The sequence below is a fragment of the Thunnus albacares genome, chromosome 23 (assembly GCF_914725855.1).
Source record: "Thunnus albacares chromosome 23, fThuAlb1.1, whole genome shotgun sequence".
Taxonomy (NCBI): Eukaryota; Metazoa; Chordata; class Actinopteri; order Scombriformes; family Scombridae; genus Thunnus; species Thunnus albacares.
In genome coordinates this window covers 15,876,767-15,887,830 of record NC_058128.1, presented here as the reverse complement: position 1 = coordinate 15,887,830, position 11,064 = coordinate 15,876,767, and the positions used below count along the sequence as shown (strand labels likewise).

The 11,064-nt window shown below is 41.5% G+C and overlaps 1 protein-coding gene across 2 annotated transcripts; it reads left to right on the top strand.

The window, feature by feature from the left end:
• Positions 1-8: 8 nt before the first annotated feature.
• On the top strand, positions 9-10,989 carry LOC122974864 (dynamin-1-like protein). 2 transcript variants are annotated; one of them, XM_044342889.1, is made up of 19 exons: positions 9-236; positions 656-797; positions 1,271-1,317; positions 1,399-1,470; positions 3,332-3,418; positions 3,837-3,999; positions 4,183-4,303; positions 4,614-4,745; positions 5,422-5,628; positions 5,837-5,957; positions 6,108-6,263; positions 6,368-6,457; positions 6,601-6,693; positions 7,531-7,584; positions 7,903-7,968; positions 8,717-8,848; positions 8,936-9,045; positions 9,757-9,916; positions 10,017-10,989. In XM_044342889.1, exons 1-19 carry the CDS (start codon positions 135-137, stop codon positions 10,071-10,073), a joined length of 2,112 nt encoding a protein of 703 aa, XP_044198824.1. In that variant the 5' UTR covers positions 9-134; the 3' UTR covers positions 10,074-10,989. The 2 variants fall into 2 exon arrangements, with proteins under 2 accessions (XP_044198824.1, XP_044198825.1); XM_044342890.1 differs by lacking the exon at positions 7,903-7,968 and having other exon boundaries at positions 10-236.
• The last annotated feature ends 75 nt before the right edge of the window (positions 10,990-11,064 follow it).

Genomic DNA, 11,064 nt, shown 5'->3' with positions numbered 1-11,064 from the left:
CTACAACTCCCAGCACCGCACAGAGTCTACCCATTGGGTGTTGTTGCAATGGTGGTGTCGGTGGGACATTGAATGACTTTGGCTCCATCACGAAATTAGCTGCTAAATTTTTTTTAATTCTCAAAAACGTGAGCATGGAGGCTCTTATTCCTGTTATAAACAAGCTTCAGGATGTGTTTAACACAGTGGGCGCGGATATTATACAGCTGCCGCAGATAGCAGTAGTGGGGACTCAGGTAAAATACTGTGATTGTGTGCATCTTGAGCGACTGTCATGCTAGCCTGATAACCTGAATGCATAAATAACGACAACATTATTAGAGGAGACATACTTGGAAGGCAACATTTACTGCAATACTTCATATTCACTTACTAAAATGAATTTAGGCTACACGGAAGCAGCTCTGCATGTTTAGGTGGCCTGCTACAGACATTATTTGCAAAGTACTGGCAGTGGCAGTGAAGTCTATTTTGATCATCTCCAATCAGTCCTATTTTAAGATCCACAACCAGGTCATTGCTGAGTAAAAGACAGGTGCACAGCTCTACTGTATATCAGGGCCTTGTGTGTGAAATCAGTTTTGCATGATAAGGAAGTCCTTCCTGGTTTATCCCACATCTAACTCATGTCTTTATCTGTATTTTGTGTCTTCAGAGCAGTGGTAAGAGCTCTGTGCTGGAGAGCCTGGTGGGCAGGGACCTGCTGCCCCGTGGGACCGGCATCGTAACCAGGCGACCTCTCATCCTCCAGCTGGTCAACGTGGATCCTGGTGATGCTAGGAAGAATGATGACAGCGGTAGGCGCTAACATGCCTCTAATCTGAGCAGAGTTTCAGACCGATCAACTACCCCCCAGCAGTTTGTTTTGGGGTTCTTCCATCCACACACATCTATGGGGGGAACATGCCCATCATTTATGATTTCCAGTTAATTAATATCCATTTGTGTTCTTTCTCTGTCACTGTCTGATCACTTGCAGATGCCAGGGTGTGAAAAAGCACTGTGCTTCATAAAGGTGCATTGCACAGGTGTCTTCACATGTAAATAACCCGAAGTAGCATTCTAGTTCTGCTCCCTCCTTTACAACACTATAGCTGTCATTCTTGCTGCCACACTCCTCAGACCAGTAACTATTGTCAGTCGTCCATGCTTAGTCGAGCCCTAACGTTAGCCTCCTGCTCAGAGTAGTTGTATTTTAACACCTGTGCTTTCCTACCTCAGGAATGCTAAGTGTAAACTCTGACACATACTGTTTTCTTGTGTTTCTCAGACAGAGAAGGTGAAGAGTGGGGGAAGTTTCTACACACCAAAAATAAGGTATGAATTTTTGTGATACAAAACATTTAATTAATACCATAAAGTCTTGCTGTTCTTAATAATGTTTTTGTCTTTGTGCAGATCTACACAGATTTCGATGAAATCAGGCAAGAAATTGAAAATGAAACAGAGCGAATATCAGGGAATAATAAGGTGAGACATGGATGGAGGATGGAGAGGTCTTTCTGTATGTTTTCTAATCTATAGATACCAGATTTACTGCACCACATGTGGCTTACATCCCTACTGTTAAGCAAGGAACTCAAAAATGACTGAATGACAAATCTATGACACATATTATTCCCATAAAACGTGTCCAGTATCAGTTTGCTTGCTGTCTGGTATGATAAACAACTCAACTACTTATAAAGCACTTTAAAAGAAGTTAACAGAATTCCTTTCCTACAAAACAATATGAGAAATTGTGATTAAGATGAAACACAATGAAACATTACATTTGCACAACCAAAAGCTGCAGATCACAAACAATGTAGGTGCTGATTTTCAATAGAGGTGCAGGAACCTTTACTCTTCAGACAAGTGTATGGGATTGACAGAAGGATTTAGTTTGATGATTTGGTGATGTGGAGGAGAGCTGAAGTAATGAGAAGATTTTAAATAATAAGATCATATTCAAAGCTATGTAAATAAAACAAAGGCAACTACAGCAGCAGCCAGTATGTTCCTTCTTTCTTTGCCAGTTAGGAGCCTAACTGCAAATTCTGGGTTAGCTTCAGGCAAACCAAGGATTAGTGACTAACACACATTATGTACAGAGAATTAAAATAATCTAGTCTCGATGAGATGAAAGCATACATAACATTTTTCCAAATCTAGGATGTGAGAAAAGCTTTCCTTCAGAAATAGCTCTGAGCTGAGAAAACTGGCTTTTACAACAGAGAGCGTATATGATTATGGAGTTTGAGGCCACAGTGGAAAATCACACCAACATTTTTGACATGTAGCTGAGGGCTCGAGGTGTCTGGAGAACTTCATCTTATAGCATCTTATATCCTGCAGGTGCTTGAAGGGTGATTCAGAGAAAACTTTGGGTTATTTGCATAACTCCAGTTCTCTGAGTAGCATGAGTGAGTGTCTCAGAGCGGGAACTGTGTTAGCTACCTGCTTGGAAGTCAGAATACTCCCAGCAGACCTGAATTAGCATTCTAGTTTTGTTCCCTCCTTCACAACATTATACCTCGCTGCCTTCTTCCCCACACCAGTTACTATTGTCAGGCGTCAACCATGTTTGCTTTACTTTTCGTCCTCCCGTAGCCATGCTAGGCCAGCTATAGAGGACACCTATCCCAAGTTTGTGCCTCCCATGTTTTAGTGTTACATTCAAAACACAGTGTTTCTCCAAAAGATCAATACCCAGGGATGTTAGTAAAACTCAGAAGGTCATTTAACAACACTCACTGCTGTTCTGAATGTATTTCCAGAATCCTCAAATACCTTCTAAACATCTGAATGAAGAAATATTCCTTCTGCTGGATGAAAACAAAAGATTTTTAACACATTTCTGTTTCCTAATCCAAATAAAGACGGAGGCTACCTGGATAGGAAACACAGTTGAAACTTATAAAACAGATCAAACATCATTTATTTTCAATATGCAGCAAACTGAATTTTAGAAAAGTCTTTGAGGAATTTCTTCAGAACAGTGATGAGTGTTGTTAAATGACCTTGCAGGTTTTTCAAACATCACTGGGTTTTTATCTTTCGGAAAAAATTGCTTAGCTCCATGACTGGAATGTAACTCTCACACATTAGAGGCACAAAGCGGGGCTAAGAGACAGCCAGCTTAGCAAAAACAGCCTCAAGAGAACTGAAATATTACCTAAAGTATTGTTATTATCATTGGAATTGACAGTCAGTAGAACAAAAAAAAAAAGATTGTGCTCTGCGGAAATGATTTTTAAATGTTTTTTTTTTTTTTTAACTTCTGTTCTGTAAAACAGTACTGTGCTGTTCAATACACAGTGTGCATCTATTCTTTCTTATTCGTCTGCAGGGAATCAGTGATGAACCCATTCATCTGAAGATATTTTCTCCTCACGTTGTCAACCTCACACTGGTGGATCTGCCAGGAATCACTAAGGTAATACATGCTGCACTCCCCACTTCCTACTCCTCAAGACAAGGCTTTGATCATCTCAGACCCCTCAGGAAATTTGTTATACAACACTTCCTTTTTTAAAAGATACAACTATTCATTAAAAAACACACAAAAAGCCTAAAAAGCAAGATATGCCTGGTCACTGGTGTTAATATCCCAGTCTGGTTGGTGCTTTTGTGTATTAGATATTTGTAGACTGCAGGGAATTATTAACTCAGGCTTGATGCTTCTAAACCGTGTACCATCAAAGCCCGAGTGTACGCAGGCTTTGATTCCAGCCTCATTAGTTCCTCCCCTCCGGTTGAACATGTGTTAATTTGAGAAATCCCCAGCTACGGTTTCTAACGAATCAAATTGAGATGTACTGTGTCTTTTCTTTAACTGGTACTGTTCCCTTCAGGTGCCCGTGGGTGATCAGCCTAAGGACATCGAAGTTCAGATTAGAGATTTAATCCTGAAGCACATCTCTAACCCTAACTGCATCATCCTGGCTGTCACGGCCGCTAACACAGACATGGCCACCTCAGAGGCCCTCAAGGTGGCCCGGGAGGTTGACCCTGATGGTAAGAAAAACTAAAACTAGATATTTTCCAAAACTATTATGACAGTTTGATTTTTTTCCCACTATTGGGAGTACACTTTTACAGAACAGAACACAGGTCAAGTGTTAATCAACCTTTATTTGCTGACTTTCTACCATTTATTTTGACACAAACTGAACTTTTTGAACCAATGCGGCTAACCAGGCCGGAGGACCCTGGCTGTGGTGACCAAGCTGGACCTTATGGACGCCGGCACTGATGCTATGGATGTGCTGATGGGCAGAGTCATTCCTGTCAAACTGGGCCTCATTGGAGTAGTCAACAGGTCTGTAAAACAACAGTCATTGTACAATAAATACTATGAAATAATCCATTATTCACAATGAAGACAAGTGTGTAATAATAGAGATAGGTGGTAGATATGAGTGCACTGTTGGTACATGGTGGCTGATATATCAGTGTGTGTTGTTTATCCTTTATCACTGTATCACATTGTGGGGTGTTTCTAATATAAGTTACAATGAAATGACAGTTATGAATAATGTAAGATGGTCTTCTGTATATCCTGACATTTATTTTTATTTTCCTCATGCCCAGCATTAAATGTCAGTGTTGTGTTGTATTTGGACTTTTAGGAGTCAGTTGGACATCAACAATAAGAAGACTGTTGCTGATGCTATTCGGGATGAACATGCTTTCCTGCAGAAGAAATATCCATCTCTTGCCAATAGAAACGGAACCAAATACCTGGCAAGAACCCTCAACAGGTAAATGAATATTAGCATGACAAAGTCTCATGCTTCTCTTGGTGGGAACCATTTTAAAATCCCAGTATCAAAAAAAGAAAAGAAAAGAAAGAAATCAACACTTTGAAAAATAGACAAGAAAAAAAAAACATATTTTCATCATGTTTGTGCCTCTGTACATCTGTTTCAGTTTCACTTAGACCAGTTACGACTTTTTGATAGTAAACTCCAAAGAATTACCTTTCAGAAGAGACCAGGACCTGTAATTAGAAGAGTTTATGAATAATACGTGTTTTATTATGAGTATGTCATTTTCAGAGCGGTGCTTGTTAAGTCGTGTTAATTGAATGAATGAGTCTGCAGTCTGGATAGGTAGAATTCCCTGTGTGAACCACATCCCTGCAGCCTTTTGTAATGAAAAAAGAATATCTAATTCTTAATTTTTCCAGGTCAGTCAGTGCACAAAGAGTAAGACACAGATATATTTATACTGCGTGTATGGACATGTTACCAGGGCAACATCATCTGTCAACATCAGTGACTGTCAGAAGCAGCCCTGGTCAGCCATCAGAGAAATTGCTGTTGTCTTGTTATTTAAAAAAAACAAATATTTAGCTTGACAATGCAGAGCTCAGAATCTAATTTGACATATCTGCATACAAACAGAACCCTCTGCCCTTTACTATCACAATGTCAGGTTACTGATGCATCACATCCGGGACTGTCTCCCTGAACTGAAGACACGGATCAACGTACTGGCAGCCCAGTACCAGTCCCTGCTCAGCAGCTACGGCGAACCAGTCGAAGACCAAAGTGCCACCTTGCTCCAGCTCATCACCAAGTTCGCCACAGAGTACTGCAACACCATCGAGGGCACGGCCAAATACATCGAGACGGCAGAATTGTGAGTTCCAGTGCCGGTGCATGGCCACATGGTGATGCTGTTGAGCCAGCTCAGTGAAAATGAGCAAAACAACTGCATTGGTTTCATCATTTAATATGATACAACTTGTAAGTTGAGGCACGCACAGCCTCTGTGAAGGAAAAGCTGACAGGAGAGTACACCACAGGGTTCACACGCCAACTAATATCCCCCTGCTGCTATTTTTCAGGTGCGGTGGAGCCAGAATTTGTTACATATTCCACGAGACTTTTGGCAGAACATTGGAGTCAGTGGATCCTCTGGGAGGACTCAGCACCATAGATATTCTAACAGCCATAAGGAATGCAACAGTGAGTGTTGGTGCATTATGTAAACATGACATCATTAGGGACACTAAAGTTTCTCCTACCAACGATGTTCTGTTGCTTTTGGTGTTTGCTCACGTAACAAAAGTTCTTCTGGGTAATCGATAACCTCCTACCTCTCCTCCTCTACATCAGGGCCCACGTCCATCCTTGTTTGTGCCCGAGGTTTCCTTCGAGCTGTTGGTGAAGAAGCAGGTGAAACGCCTGGAGGAGCCCAGTTTACGTTGCGTGGAGCTGGTCCACGAGGAGATGCAGCGGATCATCCAGCACTGCAGCAACTACAGCACACAGGCAATCAACTCCGCTCACATCTCCTCAGTCAAAGAAAGGACCATGTGTATTTTATCTTCCCCTCTCACGCAGACTTCCATATTCATGTTGTTTTTGTCCTGCAGGAGCTGCAGAGATTCCCTAAGCTGCATGAGGCCATTGTGGAAGTCGTCACCTCCCTCCTGAGGAAGAGGCTGCCCATCACAAATGAGATGGTACCATCACATTTATCTCCTTTTTTGTATGCATGCTTTCATGTCCGGAAGTCAACATCTTTTAGATTGCAGTGCTTTATTGAGAACTTTTAATTTGAATACTGGTTTGATGACTTTAATTGTCCTTTTTTTTCCTGTATTAGGTCCATAACTTGGTTGCAATTGAGCTGGCCTACATCAACACTAAGCACCCAGACTTCGCAGATGCTTGTGGGGTCATGAATAACAATATAGAGGTCTGTACTCACAACAAAATGCCCCCAAAATACAGATATTTTTCTGGCAGAATAAAGAGACAAGATAGGATACTGTAGGTAGGAGAGGCATTATATGTATTGATTAATAATTATTTAAGTATATAAAAAGTATGAAATGTATGGAAGCAAATAAAAGCTGTAAGTATCAGAATTTATAAACCTGACTTGAATTTTTCAGGGCAGAATTTGAGAAGCTGTAATACAGAATTTGTGAAACCAGAAAAAAAAATACAAATAAAACTTTAAATAACCGCTTGGGATATTTAAGAGAGGAATTCAAACCACATAAATTCAAACAGATATTTCATTTCATTACACCTTTGCTTCTACAGGGATGCCAGAAACTTTATTCTAGGTAATTGCATTTTATTATGCAGGAACCAACTTGTGTATCATTACGTTCTGTAATTTTTTTTCTTTTGAAAAGTTGGGATTTATACATGTTACACACAAAAAATATCAGGCTCTGTGGAAGAGTAGATACATGTAGATATAAAGGGCTCATTCTAAGGTAACGAAAACACAAGATTCCTATTTTCGGGTGATTGTTCACCAATTAAAACATACTTATGAATATTATATTCCATTTCTGCCGAGTCTGTTCAGCTAGATGCCACTAAATTCTACGCACTGCACCTTTAAATGATGAAATGTGCTTTTAATTACCAGAGTGGTTGGTAGAGCTTAAAGCATTTTCTTTGAAAAGTAGAGTAACTTCTTTCACCGTGTGATTTCCAGTAAAAGATCTTACATACTTTCCTAGGATGTGTTGGAGTTTTAATAATTTTGCCAACATCTGTTTTTGTGTGTTCTTAGGAGCAAAGGAGAAACAGGATGAGAGAGCTGCCCACTGCAGTACCCAGGGATAAGGTAAAAGAAATACCACTATTCTGAAATCTAACACAGTGTGTTATAATATCGAGTTGCAGTCTGCAGCGTCCCCAGTATAAAGGCCACTTACGCAGTGTTAATTGCAGGATGAGGATCTGTGAACCAAATGCTTCGGATAGTTTCCATCGAGGAATTTTATCCCACATCTTCTCTCTCCTTCTCAGAAAGTCCCCTCTCCTCCTCTCAAATGACTTTCGACTGCCAACCTCCTTTCCTCTGTCTTTCCACATTTCTTCTCAGTGCTTTTTTTTTTTTTTTTTTTTTCTCTCTCCATCCCCACTCTCATATTCCTGCTAGTCTGCTGGCCCAACTGTGGTTTCTGGCGAGCCCCCTGCGTCTGGAGCAGTCATGGACGGTGCCAAGGTGGGCACATACGCAGCTCGCTGGCTCTGTGCCTTGCTGGCTGTGGGGCTGGTGATGGAGCATGGATGGATGGATGGATGGATGGATGGGCATGGGCTGCTGGCATGCACTCTGATCTTTGTCTGCTGATGCTGTGCTCTTGTTTCGCTCTTCCTCAGCCTGTGTGGACATGCACTAACAACCGTTGTGTTTTCTGCAGAGTCTGTTTTCCCCAAAGTTGGTCCACCTGTCTCAGAGAAAATACCTCCTCCTCCCTCTATTTTCTTTTCCAACCTCTTGACGCTTTGGTTGCCTCGTCTATTTTTACTTAGATTATAGGAGTTGTTTTATGATGGATTTTCTAACCGCTGTGCACCATCTATCCGAGCTGCTCTGAGCTCTACTCCTCTAAAAATGCATATTTTAGAGGAGTGACAATGGTTACTGCCGTGCCTATCATGTCTTCAGTTTAACTGGTGCATTAATAGTTGAGTTCACTTCCATTCTCTGAGAGCAGTGGAGGAGTCCATCCAATTTTATCTCCAAAAAAAGAAATTTAATTCTGTCAGTGGCTTTACTGTGCTCAGTTATGAATGTTTCTTTTTTTATGCACTCGCCTGCATATGATCCTGTCAGGGTTATTATGCTACATACCCTAACCGTCCTGTCCCTGTGAACCCTAATGACAAGCGAAAGTTTGGGCTCTGGTTGATGTGGTAAGGGTTCAAATTTCTTCGTTTCTGATTTGGTCATGTTTATGGCTCCGCAGGCCCCAACAGCAGGGCCCCAAGGTGAGCAGGACGGCACAGGGAACTGGAGGGGGATGCTGAAGAAAGGAGAGGAGGCCCCAGGCTCGGGACCCGGAAGCCCCCTTAAAGGAGCTGTCAACCTCCTCGATGTGGTAACTCAATCAGTTTCACTCATTTGGGAGATTAGGAGTATTTTTCATTGAACGACTAATTAAAACACTCTCTCCCCTCACCTCAAGCCCGTGCCAGTTGCCAGGAAGCTATCGTCACGTGAGCAGCGGGACTGTGAGGTCATCGAGCGCCTTATCAAGTCGTACTTCCTTATCGTGCGCAAGAACATCCAGGACAGGTAGGCAGCTCGCTCTTCTGGTCATATTTAATATTTTTTAATTGTAAACAACAACAAGGAATTGATCCTCCTAACAAGTGTCTGTATAGCTAAACCTCTGTGCTGTAGAGCTCCATTGTCCAAAAACACACACACAGTATCCTGCTGCTGCTGTAAATACTCACTAGTGCACCAAATATATATCAATCTGCAACTGAAAATAGTCCCCAACAAATAGCCTTTTTCCTCCTGCTTGAGTAATGTTTGCTAAAAACTACACTGCCAAACTGTTTTAGAAAATTGCTAGACTTTTTTTTTTTAAACTGAAAGATTTACATTTTCAATAGAAACCAATGGCCTTGGGGCTGAGTGCCACACACAGTCTGGGGAAGCTGGAAAGAACTGAGCGATGGACTAACACATTGTTGATTTGAGTCATTTCGTGAGATTTGTTTACAATTAGAGAAGTAGAGGTTTCTCCTCTGAAAGAGGAAAACAAATGGGGTTTTTTGCCGTATTGTTTGGGTGTAGGTCCCCCTAGAGCTCAATAGAGTTAAACACCTCACATTAAACTCGTAGCTCGTACTTAAACAGCTCGATACTTAAACAGGTGCAGCCACCTGGTGGGTCAAACCAAAGCCCCTCCATCTGGGGGATAACACAATCACCAGGCCATCTTGCCGCCTTGTTCTCAACCATCTGTTCGCTCTGTTTCCTCTCCCTCTTTCACAGCGTGCCGAAGGCAGTGATGCACTTCCTGGTCAACCATGTGAAGGACAGCCTCCAGAGCGAGCTTGTTGGCCAGCTGTATAAATCTGGCCTCCTCAATGATCTGCTGACTGAGTCGGAGGATATGGCCCAGCGGCGCAAGGAGGCCGCCGACATGCTACAGGTAACAGACGCCCACCTTGTAGTCTGCTGTGTTTCCCCGATGAGTTGAGGTTCTTTTGGTCATTTCAGTGCATGTTTTTTTTTTTTAATCTTGTCCGCAGGCGTTGCAGAAAGCCAGCCAGGTGATCGCAGAGATTAGGGAGACACATCTGTGGTGAAAAATCAACAATGGGAGCTGAACCTGATCTTGTTGGTCTGTTATCTCCTCATCATGCACTCATCATGTCTAAACTTGAAGATTTGGATTAGCATCCATTAAAAAAAAATGCACTGTTATGATCCCTGCCCCAAACGTAGGTATCATATTGGCTCACAGCTACCTGAAAGAAATGTAAGTTAATTGAAGTGTTTATTTAAAATACTCCTTAAATATGCTTTTGTGTCATCTACAGTATGGTATGACAATGCACTGCCTCTGTAAGTTAATGTTCAAGATAAGACTTTAGAAACTGTAGTTGCCACCCAAGGCTCCTGGAGGAGATGGTGAGTGCAGCCAGAGGTAAAGCACTTCTCATTTTGACAGATTGTGGTTAACCAGTATGGAAATGGACTTTGGTGTGAAGCAGAAATGAAAGTTTTGATGCTATTTTGGCAGCTCCACAAAGCCTTCTGCAAATGTTTTGGCTCCAGGTTATATAAAATCATAAAACATTATTCATCCCCTCATCTGCAACCTTTTCATTTAGGAATAGCTGTCGTGTCAGAAACCATGGAACCTCAAAAGTCATAGTGTAACAATACAGCAGGGATTGCTTCATTGAATTGAAAAGACATAAGCTGACTCGCAGCACCACAGTCCTGTGTACATACTCCATCACTTTGATTTTTGCACTGTTGTCACCACACTGTACTCTATAGAAAGTCCTGACACTGTAATGCCACCAGAATCTTTATTTATTAATGTGTTATTTAAGTGTGCGGTTAGTGTCATGAGCACTATTGCAGCTTACTGCAGTAGATGATTTAATTATGTTTACATATCGCTGCCTACATGTGAAATTTATGGTGCACTGTGGTTCTCTGTGTATGGTTCCCAAAAGAAAGAATAAATAGAGGTATTTTATTGCCACCTGATTGATTTGGATTCATTTGCTCTTAAGCTGACAAATAATAATAAATAATCCAAGTGGGGATTGCTGGGAAGTAAAG